The 21,030-nt window shown below is 34.6% G+C and overlaps 3 protein-coding genes across 5 annotated transcripts in view; all 3 read right to left on the bottom strand.

The window, feature by feature from the left end:
• LOC135843469 (uncharacterized) overlaps window positions 1-1,940 on the bottom strand; it is a 56,591-nt gene extending 54,651 nt beyond the window's left edge. The window contains exon 1 of the mRNA XM_065361379.1: window positions 1,080-1,940. The gene's annotated coding sequence lies outside the window, so the exon portion shown is untranslated. The remainder of the gene's footprint in view (window positions 1-1,079) is intronic.
• Window positions 1-4,291, bottom strand: part of LOC135843470 (uncharacterized) — a 39,334-nt gene extending 35,043 nt beyond the window's left edge. Inside the window, exon 1 of one of the 3 annotated variants that reach the window (XM_065361382.1) lies at window positions 3,359-4,291. The gene's annotated coding sequence lies outside the window, so the exon portion shown is untranslated. The remainder of the gene's footprint in view (window positions 1-3,358) is intronic. The other 2 variants (XM_065361380.1, XM_065361381.1) reach the window with 2 other exon arrangements.
• Window positions 4,292-10,101: 5,810 nt separating this feature from the next.
• Window positions 10,102-18,118, bottom strand: LOC135843044 (uncharacterized). The gene is made up of 2 exons (XM_065360778.1): window positions 17,623-18,118; window positions 10,102-13,656 (listed from the first exon to the last, which is right to left on the bottom strand). Exon 2 carries the CDS (start codon window positions 13,602-13,604, stop codon window positions 11,502-11,504), a length of 2,103 nt encoding a protein of 700 aa, XP_065216850.1. The 5' UTR covers window positions 13,605-13,656; window positions 17,623-18,118; the 3' UTR covers window positions 10,102-11,501.
• Window positions 18,119-21,030: the final 2,912 nt, after the last annotated feature.

Here is a 21,030-nt window from a genome sequence, read left to right as displayed (position 1 = left end):
TGGTACTCATGAAGTAAGTATTATTAACTCCACATGCTTCACGATGTAATCAAAATTCTAGAGAATTAAATTTCCAATCGTTATAATGTCATTATTTTTTTTTTTTTTTTTTTTTTTTTTTTGAAAAATCTAAAACTTTTCGAAATGTGAAAATCAACTTTTTGGCCACTCTGTATTTCTCTGCTATTTTAATAATCTGTATATCAAACTTTTAAAAAATTTTAAACAAATGGATTAATTTACAATGTTTAAAGGTTTTATTATTTGATTTTGCAATATTTGATCTGACTTTCAAGAAATTCTAAAAAATTGCGACAAAATCCTTACATTGTATTGGACTCCTGAAAACTTGAAAAATAATAACCAACGTATTCATTTTAGTTTCGAGCTGGTGATATTGTAATGGTTACTGGGGCCACATGGCCAACTACCTAATTAGTAATCCAGGTGATGCCAAAGCTCTATGCAGCACATATTTTTTAAATTTAGTGGACTTGAGATACCATTCTGACTCTCATTAGAATTTTTCAAAAAATTATGCAAGGCAAGATTTTTTTTTCCAGGTAGCCTTATTTACCTCATTTCTAAACTCACACAACACAAAATCGGTGAGCTACATTATAGCTAGATGCAAATTTAGACAATGCTTTCGTGAGTCTGATATGCCTATTTCCGACTAGTGGCAGAAAGCGAGACTAACAATTCTCTCAAAAGTGATAAGGGAGTGTAGCCAGTTGGAAACTGAAACCTCATAAAATGTTACATGCTGCCGCCACTCGCTGGCTTCCCATAAGCACATATGTATACAAGTTGAAACCGTACGTACAATACGTTTCAGTTTCAAAATACGGAGAAAAATCTTATCAGCGTTCACTCGAACAATATTACTAGTACTATTTTTGGAACAGTGTGAATAGCTTCATCAGAGGAAGATGTAGTTCTTGCAGATGTTCTTTTGTTTGGGATACTATTATCTACATTTGTGTTCTAGCATGCAATACACACCAAAGCAAACAACATTAATTTCTACAGCAATACCAATACTAAAACTAATAAAAATGAATGGTAAAAAAACTCACCGATCGAGGAAAAGTCAGTTCTGGAATTTCGTCGAATAATTACAGGGACTGGTGTGACACAGGCTTACGCTCTAAATTCGAATCGAAACACTTCCAGTTTCATACAATACCGGCTGACCAGCTCGAAGACGCAATGATAACACGAACACGAACTACACGAAATTTACTGACCGGCAGTACCGGCACCGAAGGATGACGAATGACGAAATATTTACATCGCGCAATTTACTACTTATTAGCTTTAAATAACCGAATACGTTTTCACTTTACCACAAATAACCGGACTCGAATAACGCACAAAAAGATTCATCAAGTAATCTACAACGCACAAACAATAATTGTTCGAAATTTCATGATCCGACTCGACTTGCACAGCTTTGAGCTTACGAACATACGAACAAAATAAACACGATAAGCGATCACAATTCGTAATCGTAATGAAATGATGAAATGAATTATGCAAACACGAGGCGAGGCACTACTCCACTACAGCAACGAAGACAAGCCGGCCGAGCACTAATATCGGTAACGTTCGGCTAGACTCGTAACGATTCGGCTCACTGATGAAATATTTTTAGACTACAGTAGTTGCCAGGTTGCCACAATCCCAGAAAAGAAAACTTCCGAGTCTTCAATAATTCATAATCATCCATCCATCGTTCTTTCATCGCAAATTTTTTAATGAGGGAAGGGAGAGAAGTGATTAGTCACCGATCAGAAGGAATTTCAGCCGATCGTGGTCTAGAAATTGAAGGGACAGGGGTATACGGATCTTCAGAAATTCATTTCTGAACTAGAATTCTGACACAATTTTTGGAGACGAACCTGATAAAGGTTCTCTGACAAAATTGCCTATTTTTGAAACTAATGACGCTAAGGGCAAAAAGGGGCAATGATATTTTGAAAAAAAAAATAATTTTTTTGTAGCAAGTTTTTTCAGAATTTTAAAAAGTTGAACTTCTGTCAATTTCGAAGGTAGTTAGTAAATTCTAGTGTAACTTTTCAAGACGAGCAAAACATGTAGTTTTGAAAAATTACACAAAAATTTACCTTCAAAATCAAAATTGACAAAAGTTTGCCTTGTTGCCCGTAGCACCTTTAGTTTCAGAGATAAGCAATTTTGTAAGAGAACTCTTATATTGTTCGACTCAAAAAATTATGCCAGAATTCATGTTCAAAACATTGAATTTACCAAAATCCTACACCCCGGTACCTTTAGTTTCCGAATTAGGCTCATCGCAGAAAAACTAAATGTGACCTACCATCGCCTACCATAAAGAAACCCCCCAAATCGACCAAAACGTAAAATGTTCAGGAGAGCGTAAAAACTAAAACGTTGCGTAATCGTACTTTAAACGTATCAGTTTGATCAATTTTTTTGCGTTTTATGGAATTTTTATAATGTAATGTAGCATTTAAAGTAAAGAAAGAATGATCAAGATAAGTTCAAAGAAGAATGAATATGCTGCAATTTTACAGCATTTCGTAAATGTTCCAGTTGCAAACTGCTCTTTTCGTTCTATCGACAACCACGAGTACAGGGTGTCCAAAAAATAAGGAGTTTTACTTCTGATGTCGATTAGTTATGCAGTATTATTTCAAATGAAATGAATAATTTTCTATACATAATGAATCAATTGAACGATGTTGAAAGTAATCTTTTTCATTCAATCTTACCCCACTCATGTCAATTGTTACTCATTTCTCAGTTCCAAGAATAGGTAATTAGAAAATATTAGCTTAAAATTTGTTAGAACTGATTTTGAGTTAGTTTTAAAATTTCCACAACCAATACTTCGAAATACATTCAAACATCGGTTAAAAAATAAGGGATGCAATATAGTAAGTACCAACAGAGATACCGACAGTACGTGATGAACACTAATACTGAAATTTTTAGCACACTATAAATAGCATGATCATTCAACTCGAAAAGCTGGTAGATTTACATAACACTCATAACAGCCTAGTAAAAAAAATCGGCTGTGGAGCCAATTACTACTTCATTAATTAAAGAAAATCCCAGAATTTCGCAAATGAAAAAATCGAAACTTCAGTTTAGTTTAGAGTGATTTTCAAGGGCACTGACCTCACTTCACATGACTATTGGACCTCCCACCTTCAAAATAGATCTCAAACAGAAAGTAAAATTCCAAACATATTCTAGAAATACAATATGGGTAGGTACTAAAATGCGAGTATTATAGGTAGCAGAATTCATATTATTTGAAACTATTTAATAAGCTGTTAAAACACAGTAAAAACTAAATTACCCTTACCGGATGATGCGGGCGGCCATCTTGAGGTACGGTGTTTCTGAATAGTTATTCCTTCGATTACCGATCCGCGGCGAGATACCGAAAGGGATGATTATTTAAATTAAACCGAAAAATATACGATAGAACAGGCACACGAATGTAATTGCGACTAAATTACACGCGAAATAGCAGATTTTCGAAAGGTGATGCAATTACAACCTTGAGACTGCAAAACGCGACGACTTGATGCTACTCAAAACTAAACACACCAATTCAAGAACAAAGACTAACGACTTACTAACGACTAACCGTCGATCAGGCGAACACAGGAACACTACAACTACATATAAAGCGAAGCTGAACTAAACTAAAACTAAAACGCAATATCCCGACCGGCCGGGTTCGAACACAAAGGAAATACCATACCATCACGACCAAAGCGATAAGCGAGTGTAGTGGAGACAAGACAAGAGGCATACGCTGACTCACAAAAGATACGACTCGACTATACTATCGACAAGGACAAAGAAACTAGAAATAGAAAAATAAAAGAAAAAGTAGAAAGATACGACGAACTGGAAACGATGTATTTGAACCGGACCCCAAAAAGACAATAATTGCGCACTATAGCGTGCGCACAGCAGACTACTACATATGTGTGAGTGTGAAATTTAGCTGTGTATGTAAGATGATATTACAGGGTTTGAAACAAAGAAGCGGAGAAGGGCGAGAGAACTCTACCACCAAATTCGTTTCCATCAACAAAGAGAATTCTCGGAAAATTCCTGAACCTCAACTCAACACAAAGGAAGCGATACATACAGCATACAGCGTTGTCAGCTCGCCAACAACTCGATCAGGGAAAAACAGGTTTACCAGAGAAAAGAGATCCAAAATTGTCCTTTGATCATTCCACCTACAGGCTACATAGTACATACTAGCATACTACATAAGTACGTGTTTTTGCTTTAGGCGGGTACAATTCGGAATTCCACGCAAATTTACTTCTACCTACAAGAAGGATGGTTTCTTTTTCTGATCAAAAACAAAAATTCGTACTTACGACCTAGCAATAAGTACCTAATACAAATTATTGATGACGAATTTGACGACTGTTTCAACCTTTCAAGAGTCAAGACGTTTCGGTCTCGAGCTGGACGGAAGATTTTTCACTCCCTTTCCAACAACACGGAACTCAGAAGTGTTACGCTTTCCCAAAATTTTCAATAGGTACCTAATATTTCAAAGTCTTAGGTTCTTTGAGGCTCATCTCCAGGAAATATTTATTTACCCACCCAACAAATACAATACTGAAAAAAGTCATTCCAAAGTTCAGTAAACTAATTAAGAAATTTCATCAGAACGATGGTGTCTCTTCTCCCCGTTCCTTCTACAATTGAAGCGTGGTTTTCCAAAACGCATTAAGTCCCAAAAGTAAGTTCCGAGAAAAAGCATAAAACATACTCCCATTTCATTAGAGGGCTTATTTTGAGTATCCAACCAACCTAACATTGAAGTTTAGGTATAGCTTGATATGAACCAACACGCGGTGTTGAGTTGAATGTTGCACAAGAGATTCAACAAGTGTTGAAAAACATGGACTTAATGCGTTATTTTGGAAAACCACTAGACGTTTTATGTTGAAAAATGAGCATTCATTCAGGAAAATTATGAGGTAACAGTATAAGATAATTATAAAAATGAAAGTACCATCTTGTAGGAAAATCAATTTCCAACAAAATGGTTCCTACTAATTACTGTTTATTTTCAATCGCGAGTGCACAAATTGAAGAATTAAAAAAAAACACCACGCGAAAAGTACATTTTTCTGCCTTTTCTCTTTTCCAGCTTGCATATTACCATTCAATTCAAAACCTCTTATCAAAAATTATGTTTGTATTTCACTATTGTGATTTTTTGAAAGTTTTTGCCTTATATTTTCGAATTACGTTGATGATATTGATGTCGTTTTCTTGTGATTCGATACTGCTGAGCGCGAAATTCGTATGAAAAAGATTCCATGTTGTAAAAGCAGCTTAATTTTGAAAATGGTGGAAATTTAAGAGAGGGCTGAGTGAGTATCGAATCATAAGAAAACAACGAAAACGACACCAAATTCATCAAAGTACATAACTTTATTTCAAAAATGAATAGAAATTCAGGAGGGGGCTGAGGGCTCCGGAGGGGCAGTTTCAGTGTAGGAGAAAATTTGACGCCATATTCGTGCTCAATGGTATCGAATTATAAGACAACGACACCAACGTCATCAAAGTAACTTCATTCCCAAAATAGTGAAAATTGAGGTGAGGGCTGAGGGCTCCGGAGGGGCTGTGGGGGTGTAAAACAAAATCTAACGTCATATTCCTGCTCAGCGATATCGAATCATAAGAAAACGACACCCTACTCGTTAATAGTCATTTTCCCCAAAATTCCCATTTCACCCCCCCCCCCACACACATTTCCCAATTTTCTAACATGGCGCACCACCGCAAAAATTTCGAAAAAGGTATGGGGTCAAAAATACGTCCAAAAAAGTTGTTTCTAAAATGTACCTCGCAATCGTCATTGTTAAATACCATAAAATAAGTTAAAAAACTGAAAACGTCATTTTTGAGGGGTAAATATGGGGGAGGGGGTTGAAAATTTTTGTGGCGATACTTCCTAAGGATGCACATATACAACATACTATAAAATTTTAAAAATCAGTTCGTATGGGAACAAGCGATTCTACAAGCGTTAAAAAACATGGACTTAATGCGTTTTGGAAAATCAAGCGCATTTCAACAATTTCACAAAAAGCTGGAAAGAACATGGATAAAATAGGTATTTTAGGTAGGTATGCGTCTCAGATGATGTGTCCTGACATCACTAACCAAATGGCGCGAAAAAATCAATTTTGAAAAAAACGGACTTAATGCGTTTTGGAAAACCACGCTTCAATTCAATTTGGGAAGGTTTCAGGCCCGATGTAAAATCAAAAACCATCGAAAAAACGTGAAAATCGAAAATCCACATTTTCGAGGCTGCATAAGGATGAGAAAGGGTTAAAAAATCTAAACCTCCAAGAGACACAAATTCTACCCTCCATATGTAATTAATTACTACATGACGGATTTCAGCCGCCTAGATCAATGTGGTGGGTGAGCGGTGTGACAAGACAAGAAGACAACGTTTTCAGAGGTTAATAAAACACGAAAAATAGTTTTTACATAATCAACTCGCATTGCTCCAATCTAAGAGGCTGCTTTTTGCATAGGTACAGGGTTCCCAGTAATGTCGAGCATTCTTAGCGAGAATTTTCGTGACAAAATGTGCGATGGCAGCGCTGCGCCAAATCAAAACACATTGATCAATGCTGCCAACACCCACTTCATCGTGAAAAATGAAAATTTTCAGCAGCTACTCCGATTTTTATAACATCCGTGCTTCGACTGAAAAAGTCATGATTAATCTGAAAAAGGATGTTGAAAATAAGAACGTTGATTGGTTGAAGATTAAATGGTTACGGTTTATTCAAGACTCTCCGAAAATTTTGTATTTTTCAAGTACAAGTGAATTTTTGCAACTGAATGTTTCTCAGACACCTCGTAGAAAATGTAAATCTGGTGATTCTGAAGCTACTACTGATCGTTTTGTTCTGAAGAAAACAGCATACATACAAAATACAATGCACACTGCACAGCTGCCAATTTCAGTTGCCAAAAAAAAAAGGATGTAGAATGGATATGGTCAATGATAAGATAATCCCTCAGAAGTATTCGGCTTATTATGAAAAGCTACCGAGCAGCAAGCTGGTGAAAGATGAAGCGAACTGGGTAACGAACCGAAATGGTGAGTTTGAAGAACCAGATACTTAACGTTATTTAGCTCATTTTTTCTATTTTTTCAACTTGTAGATAATATTTTATCAATATTTTTTACATACAAATGTAAAATTTTGTTCGAAATGGTGTTTTAAGTAATAAATTTAATAAAATACTAAGCATTAATTTTTCATTTTTTCTCTACAGACTACATACGTAGAGTACGCATAATAGGACCTTTTCTTACTAAGAGTATTATAAGTACATGCATACTCCTTCATATTTTCTCAAATAAAAAATTGAATATTCGCTCTAGCATAATAATATGCATTTCTTCCAGAAATCCATACAAGAATGATCACAAAGTTGATAAAATTTATTAGGTACTGAAAGTGACTCGACTATAATTAATGTAAGATAGCTTTCTAAAAACTTCAAATGCGTTTTCCTCGAAAAAAACTTTTTTGTAATTACGACCTTTTCCAAATAAGGTAACGATTTTATGTACAATTGATTTCCTATCGAGTATCATTCGATACTTATTTTGACTTTTATGACCTTTTCAGCCCCCTCCCGCTCAAACTCTTTCAGTCCATCGCAAAATCAAGTCTAAATTCAGTAAATTCTAAATATCTACCTAAAGAATATAACGAATTTTTCTAATTTGCTTTCGAGAATTCCCTCTTTGATTCCAATGTACTTACGTACTACGTACAATAACAATAGGTTGGTTAAGACTCCTATACCTACGATTGGCGATTGCCATCAAAATCCAAGTTTACCTACTTCCAGGGTTCTACTGAGCAAGTGAAAATTTGCTAATCACTTCTTTTTGGATAACTTCGTGGTCTTCGTGTTTTACAAATTTTTTCTTCGCTATATGTCGCACTTATAATAGGTCTTCAAAAAGGGGAATTTTCAAACAAAATCGTGTTTTTTTTACTCTAGCGGTCTAACCTCAACACAAATCTGTGTTAAGAAAAGTGACCCAGTCCCAGATGGAAGTATTTGAGATTCTATGTCGATCTATAATAAGTATTGCCGATTTTGAAAAATTTGTTTTCCAAATATTTCGAATCACGTACAATATGTAGGGAGTAGGTAGAGGTACCTGCCAAAATTTTGTATATCATTTCTGAAAATAGGGGAATTTTTTAGAACACGTGGTGCCAATTTTTTGGTAAATTTTAGTAACTTTGAGAAATTGAAAAATTTCCATAAACTGTTGGTCATTTTTCTAAGTTTTTTAATGTTGGCAAAATTGACACAAAATTGACACCACTGCGTCCTAAAATTTTCCCCAGCTTCAGAAATGATATTTTTCGTTATTTTGGTGTGACTGATGTGAAATACAAATTGAGAAGAAAAAATGTTCAAAATACGAATTTATCCAAAAATAAGTTTTTTTCAAGTAGGTATAGCATAGATCGACGCAGAATCGCAAACACTTTCACTCGAAAATGAACTATTTTCACTTAAAACAGGCTGTGTAAGGGTAAGAGGAAAAAAACAGGACTTCAAAAATACCCCTTCTTCTAGGCTCACATTTCCCCTTCAAAAGCACCTCTGGAGCTAAATTTTATTATTTTCTTTGAGTATTTTTCAAATCAATATGAAGCTCTTCGCTGAATTTGCACAAAATACTCTGATTTTTTGGGTGTGGGGGGGGGGGGTATACACCCTAGTAACCCTACCTACAAATTTTTTGTAATGTATCTACACCGCGACCGTTAAGTATATCGCAAGATAGGTACATTGTTTTCCGGATAAAGATTGCCCAATTAGAGAACGTCTGCTCACAGTATTTTCATTAAAATGAAATTTTCATTTTATTACAATGCCCTTAAAAATGCTCTCTCTACATTTGTGCTTTTCTGATTCATCTTCTCTCCTCGCCTGCCATAATCGGATTTTTCAACAGAAAATATACAAATTCTGGTTATTTATTTCGGGTATTAAATTAAATCAGACTGCCATTTTGCCATTTTCAAATTCAGTAAACCGTAGACGTAAGTTGAAGAAATGAATTTTCAAAGAATTTTGGCTGAAAAATGCAAGACTTTGTTCAGCACTTTTATGATTTTCATTTTAGTACTACTTACATGCATACAGGACTCGTTCATTATCAGTAGATCATACAGTAGGTAGTCTACTTGTTGGACATTTTATTATTGAAATCACTTACCCGAATTTATTGACGATGAACTGGAAAAAAATTCAAACTGAAAAACCACAATTCAAAATGCAGAAGAGAACAATCGTAACCTAAAAACAAAAAATCCATAAAATATAGAATTTGATTAGATCGAATAATTTGAACCACTTTTCACATGATGAAATTTATGAGGAACTGATAAGTTGAAAATCAAAACGATTGTACAGTTTTGAATACCTACTTCTCGTTCATCATTATAAGAACTATAGAGAAGGAGAAACAATGAAAAATTGGTTTTGATGACTTTGTTGAGTTTGATAGGTTCTAAATTGTTAGCCATGCCATGCTACAAATATCTCAATTTTGATTTTTTTTTTCAACATTGCTCCCACCACTATTTTCTAGTTGCTCAGGTTGGGAAAAAGGGGATATTTTAGTTCATCAAAAAAATCAGAAATTTTATTACGTTTGATAAAAACGAAGTTAGGTACCTACCTGTGCAGAACATCCTTTTCACCATTCCTAAAAAAAAAAAATGTTGAAAAAAATCTCGATCCAGATTGAAAAATAGGAACAAAATACAAATAGGTATGTAAGTCCTAAATGACTTATGTTTTAAATCAAAAAACGTAGAATTTCCCGCAAGAAATCAATTGAATATTGAAAAGTATTTCGCAAACGATTTCAAGACAATGGATGATAAAGAATTATGGGTTTCCTTTTCAACACTCGACACAAAAAAAACCAAAAGCATACGAGTTGACCCCGTCTCAATATGAAATATTACAACAACAAAAAAGAAGAAATACAGAAAATTGCGTCTATATTTTTTGAGATCAACATAAAGTCATTACTTGTTTACATAGTTAGTGAGAATAAATAAAATTTCTTCTACTTAAAATAAAAATTATCACATCAAATATGAGAGAGAAATACATATTACTGTCTGGCATTTTGTTTCCAACATATGAGAACGTCAAAGTTTAAAATAGGTAATTAAATCAAAACATGTATAGGTAAACCAATTGAACTACGAGTAGAAAGTGATCAAAACAAAGACGTAAATAAATACTTATGCTACTAAAATAAATCAGTTGCTTGATAAATTAAAACAAAAAAATCTAAAAACGAACTGCGCGAATTCACATTATACCTAGATAGGTATTCACATAGATATGTAGGTACATAGTACATACTTACAACAAGTAATTATAAAATGGAAAAGTAGATAATCTAAAAAATGAACATAAATATTTTTAAATCTTATAAAATGAACACGTAGGTATAATTCACAAATGAGGGTACATATGATTAAAATTGCACCTCACAGTCTTATTCAGTACCTACATTTCTCCTCTGTCTATTCGAAAACACAAAAAAAAACTGAAAGAGCAAGAGACAGAAGTGTTAGGTACCTACTAAAAATTACTAATCACCTCCTTCAATTTTGGAGATGATACCATGACATCATCGAAAAATATGTACATTTACTGAGAACAATAATCCCATATTAAATAAAGGATTAATCAGGATTAACAAGAGAGGTATCCCAACAGCGAAAATTTTTCTGGACCAAACACCGCTAAAACGAAAGATCACGCAAAAAATACATCACAAGACAAAATTTCAGAAGCTAAAGACCATTTTTTGATTTTTGGTGAATTTTTGAAAATCACATCTGAGTTGAAAATTTTACAAAAAAAAACAAAATTTTGAAAAATTGACCAAGAAAGCTGAAATTTTGTATGTGCCCTTTATTCGATTCAGCATGTTTTAATTAGGATCAGAAATAGGGTACAAACAAAATTTCAGCTCTCTAAGTCAATTAGGTGAAATTTTGATTTTTTTGGTACATTTTTAGCCCAAATTCGATGTTTAAAAATTCACAAAAATTCGAAAAATGTACTTTGATCGCTGAAATTTTGGCTGTTGATGTGCTTGCACATGTTCTTTCGATTTAGATTTATCTAGTAACAAAAAGTTTTCAGACTGTTTAGATAGGTACCTATGTACCTGCCTTGTACATATGTAAGTTTTTTCAATAATTTTCAAAACTTTTGAAACTTCTGTACCTATGATGTCAAGAACAATGAACAAGCACGAGATGTTCAGTTACCCCATCGATTCCGAGTAAATTAGATAGGCAAAGGCAGAACATAGTTTTGATCTTTGGTACATGCTACCAACTTAACACAAAAGTCACAACTCAATAATAAAATGAATTCCTCGATTTCTTAAACGTCGTTTTAAATTTCTCTATTGCTTCATTATCGGAGTTGAAAAACCACTGGAGCAAACTATCAATAAAACACTCGCTTCCCTCAGCAAAAATTCTCGTCAATATTCTTATTTCGTCATATCTTCCGATCTTATTCAACTTAAACCTATTGATTTCCTCAACACAACCGAAATACCACAGTAAAAAATTATTCAGCAAATTATAAAAACTCATATCGTTATCGCACTTTGTAGCACTACAACAATGGGTAATACTTTGGAATTCGAAACATCTGGTCAATACGGTCTCAAAAACATCGTCTAAACGTATCGATCGTTTAAATTCTTTTACTTTTTGTTCGTTTCCGGCACACCAACCGATAAAATCTTGCCACTCGCGAGTTTCAAACTTGGTAAAATTATCGCTAGATAACGAACTACGACAGAGATCTAAGAACTGGCATTTCATCCATTTTAAATCAGGCTCTGTCGAAAGGAACAAACTAAATAGATTTTTCACCAGACGGAGATCTCCATTTAGAACAACGCTTTGGATGAATTCTACATTAGTGGGCAACACGACCATCTGTTTTTTAAAATTAGCAGCTAAATTATCATCTTGGAATGTTTCTCCGATAAACTTATCTAGTTGATGGAGATCTCGTAAAAGATGATAATTAATTTTGGAATTTTCGCCCAAAAAACAAGATTCTAAGATTTGTTTCTTAAAATGAGGTACTTGCTCTGGATGAGGCGAGCAGCAAAATCTCAAGAATTCGTTTAATTCGTCGAACAATCTCTCTTCGGCTAACTCCAAGCAGTATTTTTCGATATTGGAAAAGTTCATTAAAACTTGTTCCTTGAACATGACCACTTCCTCTGCATTCTTCAAACACAAGCCCATCAGTTGCTCCAATGAGTGAACATTCGTGCCATAAATTAAACTCAGCCAGTTATGCCTCCATATAAAATTTCGCTGCTCAAAACTGGCATCTGCCAAGATATTCAATAAGAAACGCTGATCTCGAGGTAACCTTTTCAAGCATCCTCGATACTCGAAAGGAGTACGTTCTTCGATCAGGCCACTTATCGCTGTTTCTTTCTGAACACCATTGGCTGTGCTCCATATACGAATACGTAACACAGTTTCCTCATTCGTGAGGTTGCCCGAGTACCTAATTCTGGAATTCAGAATACCTCGAATCATCTCGAAAAATTGACTTTGATTCATAACATGCCTGACTTGTAACCAAATCTGAAACGTGTAATCGTTCAGCTTCGGATTATTTATCATCCTCAGCATCATTACGCTGCCCATTTCAGCGACCACGTGTTCAAACTGCGCTTCAGTCAATTCGGCCAAGATGAAAGGGGTGAATTTACCATCGATATACCTAGCGATAATTTGTTTAGCTTGGAACGTTTGGTTGAGATCGTCTAAATAATTAAAAAAGTACCGGATAGCTGGCCAGTTGTCGACAGCCGGCCAATTCATGATGCTGGTATCCAAGAAATCAGGAATATTGTTAGGTATGACTGGAATCTTGTCGATCAATCGATATTCCCAATAATACAGTAACGAATGTTGAATAAAAATTATGTTGGGGCGACATATACCTTCTTTCAGCAGCTCTCGTAATTTCAGCACGTCCTCTTCGAAGCAATACGTACACGCCACCGAGTACTTCTCCAACTCCGTCAATCGACCACACTCCAACATATTTTCAGCAGTCCTTTCGTAGTCGATGATACCAGGTTGAAACCACGTAATACGATCGAAGAACTCGATCAGGAACTCGGCCGCCTTCATCGATCTGCTCTCGAAAATCCGATCACATTGATAATTAATCCAGGTTTCAATTTCTCTCTGCACCAGCTCAATATGACATCGAATCAATTCTCTGATACGTCTCGGAAGCGAAGGGATGTGCTTTCCAGGAAAAGCCATAAACAGCTGGCATACTTGACTAATACTCCCACTTGCCCATCGAACACTCACTTCATGCCGGCAAAAGTCAATGGCTGCGGTGATGGAAGCAAGTTCCGATAACGAAGGAGGATTTGTATGGAACTTTAGATGTCTTTCATTCATCGTGATGTTTTTTTATAGAGCTGCCTTGGAAGATGAGATCATCTACGTCGATCTGAAATACAGCAATATGAATGTTTACGTTAGTTTTGTTTATTTTAGAACACAAAATGAACCAAACCATTAAGTATAAAGCAAACGTATTTTGATGATCGTGTTTACAAACAACAGAGGAGAATCGTAATCATTTGAAAATTAGGTCGGATGGATACGTGCTGTCTGTCGATTAAGTAGGCATACCTAGGGATTCTTGCTATGGGAAAATTTCGTGTGGAATTTCTCAAAACACGTGCAGCGTCACTCCACATTGATGAGCAAAAAAAACCTAAATGGACTCAAACAGGAGAAAAGAAAAATGAATCTAAAATTGAAAAACATGAGAAGGAGGGGTTCCCTAATGAGATATTAATAAAAAGGAAACTCCCATTTTTCTTTCTCTTTCTTCATGCTTTGCTTTTGAGAGAGAGAGAGAAGAACGTAATGTGGATTCATTTAAACAAAAGATTTATAAATTTTAGCAACCAAATCATGAAATTCACGATTACGGAAATTTTTTTAATCTCCTAAATAACGATTTCTACCTCAATTTCACACGAAAAAAATTGAAAAAATATTATTAGGTAGTACCATGTGGTAAAGATTTGTAGATCATTTTTTAGACTCCTATTTTTAATACATAATTATAAACATTAATGTTTCAAGATCAAATTTTCAACAATGTCTACAAGAAAAAAAAACGTATTTTTTTCAATATCAGAGAAAGACGTCAAATTAAGATACTAATTTATTCTAAAATTAAAATTTCAACCGGAAAATAGCATTCGCGACAATTTATTGCACATGACTCTTCAATTAATCTTTTGCCCCCCCTCCCCCTCACGCTCAAACAAAAAGTTCGGCATGCCTACTTGATAGGTTTATTGGTTGAAAGTAAGAAAATAGTCCTCAAAAGTCAAAATGCTGAAAAAAATCGAAACATCCCATTCTAGAAATCACCATTAAAATTTAGAGGGAAAAATGCACTCACGAAATTGTTATTTGTTTTGTACTGTATACTTGAGCAGTTGAGCTGCGCTGCACTAAACCATATTATGGTTCACGAATTTTATTTTAAATTAACGTAATTTGGTCAGACGTAGCGAGTAAAATTAAACACGAACACTTGCATCATCAAATCAAAGTAAATTAACAAAATTAATAAGATTCGGGGATTCATGCGAAGTTATGAGGCAAATTAATAATACTTAGAAGAAAAACATAATTTTCAAGACATCCATAACTAACAATATTCTCGTGAATATATGAATCATAAATTATAATACCCAAAGGCCAAATACTCATAAGTTTTCAGATCAGATCATACAGCTTCCAAAAGTATGTAGTACCTTATCACGTCTTCAGGTTTCATTTAGCGAGTTCGCAGTATTCGAATGCCCTCATAACCAGTTTTAGGGATTCTACCTAACCCAATGAATAGCAACCAAATATTCCAAATAACTCGTTATCATAATTTACGAAAATTTTTCATAGAACTTTGTGCGTTTTAAAAACTATAATTTAGATCTGTTCAGATCTGGTTAGATCCAATCAAGTCTTTTCTGTTGAAAAAAAACTATAAGAAAAAATGAAAAAAAAACAACTCAAAATTCCAAAATAAGACAAGATTAAATGTAAAATGTCAAAGTTGAATTTAAAAAATGGAAAAATAACACGGCTCTTCAACTCACACACAAATTTTTGAACCGAACAAAGTTGATCGGCCAAAATTTCAGGTGCTAAAAGTGCATTTTTCGATTTTTGGTAAATTTTTGAAAATCAAATTTGGCCCAAAAATGAGACAATATCAAAATTTTATCAAAGTTACCTAAAAAGCTGAAATTCAGGATATGTACACTCCATTCTAGAACAGCAAAATCGATTGGAAATATGTAGTATCGAATCATTTTGAGCAGTTCTGGAGCCTCCAGTAGATTTTTAAAACTTGAAATTTCCACAAAAATTCATCAAATGAAATATTAGAAAGTCAAAATTCACTTTGCAGATTAATATCAACATTGGATGAGCCTCCAGCATTTTTTTGAACATTCCACCCCCCCCCCCCAATATCATGGTATTGTTTTTCCAAAGTAAATTTACAGCTTATGCTCGAAATTGGACTTATTGGTGACCCACTTGACCGATTACGTGCCATTTTTCCAAAATCGGTGTGCTCCAGTACGAAACTATTTTTTTGTCCAGCGATTTCGTACCTACACATAACTGAAAATTTTAAAAATTTGCTGTTTTCTCATCGTAAAAAACTTAAATTCAGTATATCTACTTATTTTCTATTTTCAACATTATACGAGTAGATTGCGAGGAGTTTCAGCAGTTTTGGAGCTTCCAGCGACTATCTGGAAATTCCAGTTTTCCAAAAAAAAAAAAAGTATTGTAATCTGTCCATATCAGATTTAGGTAGCACAAATACTCGAGCTTGGTGCTTATATTATTGAGCCTTTTGCCGATTACACGTAAATTTTTCGAATTCACATAAGTTACTATTCCTGCCAGTTGAGAATGGATTTTCAAAATTTTCGATCATGAAATCGCTGGATATTTTGAGAAAAAAGTTGTACATATAATGGGTCAAAATGGGTCACTATCAAGCAGCAATTCAGATTTCGAAGTACATATTTTTTGGAAAACTGTAATTTCCTAAAAATTTACCGAGGCTACACAACGACTTGAAATCATCTCCAGTCGACTCAGCATGTTGAAATTTATGTGCACATGTGAATTTCGACGTTCGCATTTCATTTGGTGGAAAGTTTCAAAAATCTGGAGGCTCCAGAACTACTCTAAGCGATTTGAAACTGTTTCCATTCAAAGTACATAGATCATATCTCAAATATCAACTCTCAAGATAAAGTTGGTAGAATTTAGTTTTCTCCTAATTTTTGGCCCACATATTTTCAAAAATTTACCAAATATCAAAAAATGCATTTTAGCACCTGAAATTTCAGTTCGTGGTAAGTACATATATTTTTCTATAAATACTCTTTCGATGTAGATTTATTCGACTCAAACATTATTTTACGAGTAACTCCCTCCTGAGTGTAATTCAACAACTGTCAATACTTTGAACTGGCAAGTAAACATTAATTGCATTAAAATTATATCATGATCGAAAAAAAAAATTATGATTTAATTTGGAATGCATCTCTCAATAAGTACACTTTTTCTGAAGAATTTAACTCAGAATGGTAAACCCATACTCAACTTGAGCCTCTACATCAAATCTTCACTTCCGAGGGAATAAAAAACGAAACCCAAACTTTTCCAGATACCTAACAAAAAATCCAAGTAACCTTGGTAACAAATTCCAAGATTGTTTATCGGATTTTTTTCGCGCGAATATCACAGTATTCGCTTCAATCGTCACGAACCGTGACGTAACTTTGAATAAAAATATCGATCTACGAATTTCACGGTATTCAGGAGGGTGAGGGCGGGAGAAGAACACCTGGAGTGACGCTTACTAATCACTAGTCAAGTCATAGGTGTACAGACATACGTGATTGATACGTTCATATTATAGTGTTTCATTCAGGTGAATACGACTTAGAAACACTACCTATGAAATGTGTTGAAATTTAAAAACTTGATTTCTTTTCCAAAATTTACGTCAAATTACACTTGAATAATTCAAGTCGTACCTCCAAATCTTACAGGAAATTTTGATCATCTAAGAGATCGAAATCAAGTCGTTTATGAAACACCTACATTTGTTCGCCTTGCCTTGTTCTCTGAGAAATAATTCCACTTCAAGATGTTGCAGCTTGCAGCTTCTTTGTCATGAGAACCCCACTTTGGTAATACTCGTACATAGAGCCAAAAATACAATATTGCAATAGGAAGGTTCCGAAACACGCACGATGATATTAATATAAAATTTTTCATACTACCTACACCTTATCAATCGATTAATACGTTATCTAAAATTATTAAGTAGCTAAATCAATAGATAATCAAAACGTCTTACCTTTTTCTAATCAAATTCCCAGCATTTAAAACGTATACATCCTGGTAATATATTCCCACGCTACATTTCCGTAGACACAACACAGCACACGTAGATGTATTTCAACTATTGTTCAGTATTACTAAAACAATTCACGCGTATCAAACTCGAGTTTTATCAAAAAAAAAAAAAAAAAAAAAAAACACAACAACTTCTCACGAAATGATCGAATCAATGCTTCGGATACAGTCGTATCAACACGAGCACACGCATCGCCAATGCAACGATAAACAAAACGCACTGTGTACTTGGCACATAATCTCACAATAATAATGAGTAATACAACAATCGCGGTCACAGCAATAAAAAGTATGTAGGTAAAGTACACTACTCTTACACACGATACACGTATACGAGGTAAGTACGAACCCACGACCGCGAATACAAAACATAAACAGTGCTACGTCACAATCAGGTTTAGTGCATCATGCCATTAGTGAACTAGTTCTCCTTCCTATCAGTACAACAGAGATTATCTTCTTTTTTTTCAAGAAAAATACCAAATGGTAATTTGTTATAAAAAACTAACAGTACTACTATTCACTATTTTGAAAAAGATATGAAATTTGATTGACCGAGTTTTCGAAATCCTTGAATGAATTATAGTACGAGTATTTTCGAATGCGTACACTCTGGTAGACTGACAACGAGCACCTAAATCTCCCACACAATACACATGCAACTTTGTTTGAACCGCTAGCAGTAGCAGCTATTTTGGTACACGAATGCGGGACACGCACTAATATAAAAACGCATGCCTAAGCCGGAAGCGAGAAGGTAATAAACTAAGCCCTAAGGGAAACATCCCTTAAATTGTTTCATCCGCCTCATGCGCCTGTGTGATAAAAGAATACACGCGAATACAATCTAACATGGACGATTTTTTTCTTTAAGGGGAAGAAAACAGATCTTCACCTTGAAAGAAAATGCACAAAAGCTGAAAATAAGAGTGCATAAGAAGTACGTACATAGTCGTATACATTGTATAACAGGAAATTTCTAACAAGAGAATGGAGGTATCCCAACTGTTAGAAAAAGTTGGGTGAATTTTTGAAAATTTTTGGACCAACAATGGGAAAAATTTTAAATTTCGCCCAAGTGACCTTGAAATTTGTTATTGAATTATTATGAATCCTATTTTTGAGCCTTCAAATCGATTGGAACGCTTCGAATTTTTTTGAGAAAGTCTGAAGCCTCCAGCATGATTTTTAAGAGTTGAAATAGACCCGTTCGCGTACGAGTGTTGTGTGAATATAGTGGGTGTAGTGGGTGTCTAAGCATTGTTTTTCTTATGCAAAAGTTGTCCCGGTGAACCCGGTTCACCGGCACAACAAAAGAAAAAAACCCTTCGACTACGAAATATTAGTTAAATTCACGCCGTACCCGTACGCTTATTAAAACCGAATATATCACCATGAACCGGCCTATTTTCTTAAAATTTTACTCAATGAAGTTGGAATACTGAAATTTACTTTATACCCCAATTTCAACATTTTTGACATACCGAGTCGACTGGAGATAATTTCAAGTCACTTGCAACTTTTTGGAAATTTCAGTTCTCGAAAAAAAAATTCCCTTTTAAAATCTGTCCTAATCAACTTCAACAAGTATAAAATGCGATTGGGGCTAGTTGATGATTTGTTTGACCGATGGACGTGCCATTTTTCCAAAATTGCTTTCTACTAGTTCGATAAGAACCGAATATTTTCCAGCATAATCCAGAATTGAACATTTGAAAAATTCACTGCATTCGTACTGCTTGACGAAAAAAGCTTAAATTCAGTTTACCTTCCATTGTCGACATTCTGGACCGACTGGAGATGGTTTTAGGCCGTTTTGGAGCTTCCGACACTTTTTTTTTGAAATTCCAGATTTACAAGAATTGTTATGAAGTTTGTTAAAATGAAGTAAGTACCTATTTAGTGGTCTACCCGAGCACCCGACCAATTACTCATCACTCAGGATTGTGATTTTAAATCTCGGAGTATCGCTGGTTCGATTTTAGTTATGGTATTTTAATAGCATTTTTACTGTGATCGGTGTTACGTGTGTGGGCAGTGCCGCATTAAGGGTGTTGTAGGCACTAACCCTTAATTCAAAAAATTTCGTGCCCCCCTCAAAAAAACAAACCACTCAGGTATCCACTACCTATTGGAAATTAAGTGGATGTGTACATTGTACAAACTCGTTGAAGAGATCAAGAATAAGCCATATGTGACGCGGCACGACAAAATCGACCTTCGAACTGAAAATAAGTTTTTGAGTTATGGGGGGTTAAAGTTTTCAGTCCAGTTCTGCTCGTTTAGCGGAAGCGCTTGCGTTCTAATCACGTTCTCCGGCTAAACTGAGCTAAACATAGTCTTGGATAACGTTTCTTGCCTGTTTTGTGTGAATATCACTGGGTAAAATGGTTATTTACATTGATACAGGGGGCTCAGTCATGATTGCGCTCATTTTTTCAATTTTTTTTTTATTTTTTCATTATTTTCAATTTTGAAATCGATCTGGAGGCGAAACAAAACGTTCTACGAGAAAAATACGTCAAGCAAAGTTGTAGAGAATTAAATTTCCAAAAACCTATAAGAGGTTTATTTTTCTCCAAAATGCATAGTTTTTCCGTTTTTCTCAAAAAACAGAAATTTTATGGTAATCATCATGAGGTTTTTGTTTTTTGAGAAAAACGGAAAAACTATGCATTTTGGAGAAAAATAAACCTCTTAAAGGTTTTTGGAAATTTAATTCTCTACAACTTTGCTCGATGTATTTTTCTCGTAGAACGCTTTGTTTCGCCTCCAGGTCGATTTAAAAGTTGAAATAATGAAACAATTTTTAAAAAATCAAAAAAATCAAAAAAATGAGCACACTTCTGACTGGATTACCATGTATATGGAGCTATGCAAATCATAGGGACTTCTGGGTGGTTTTAAATGATTTTTGAATGTCCGAGGACCAAAAATCCGTCAAAAAGTGAAAAATAATTTTTTCAGTCGGAAGGTCGATTTTGTTGTGCCGCGTCACATATACCTAAGGGAAAGTCGTCTTCAATTTTTTTTTTTAGAAAATTGAAAGGAGGATTGAATAAAAAGTTGTGAGGGACCTCATAAGACTGCAGAAGAAATTTTGGATCCCGACCTTGAATCATCACTTTTATACCGGGGGTTCAAAATTTTAAAATTTACATTGAAAATCCAAGTTTTTTGAAAAAAAAACAACTCAGAAGTAAGAAAGCAGTTTTTGACTTTTTTCACCTCTCTGAGTCGATGTAATCAAAAGTTATGCAAAATGACCAGAAATTGTGAAAATCTTCAAAAACGGCTTTCTTACTTCAATGTACATAATAATGAATGATCAATGAACACCAAAAAAAAT

This window comes from Planococcus citri, chromosome 4 (assembly GCF_950023065.1).
Source record: "Planococcus citri chromosome 4, ihPlaCitr1.1, whole genome shotgun sequence".
In the NCBI taxonomy this organism is placed as follows: Eukaryota; Metazoa; Arthropoda; class Insecta; order Hemiptera; family Pseudococcidae; genus Planococcus; species Planococcus citri.
The sequence above is the reverse complement of the archived record's forward strand: the minus strand, read 5'-3'. Positions and strand labels throughout refer to the sequence as shown.

Bases quoted from the DNA above. Each gene is read 5' to 3' on its own strand.
- LOC135843044 (XM_065360778.1), bottom strand. From the start codon at position 13,604: ATGAATGAAAGACATCTAAAGTTCCATACAAATCCTCCTTCGTTATCG.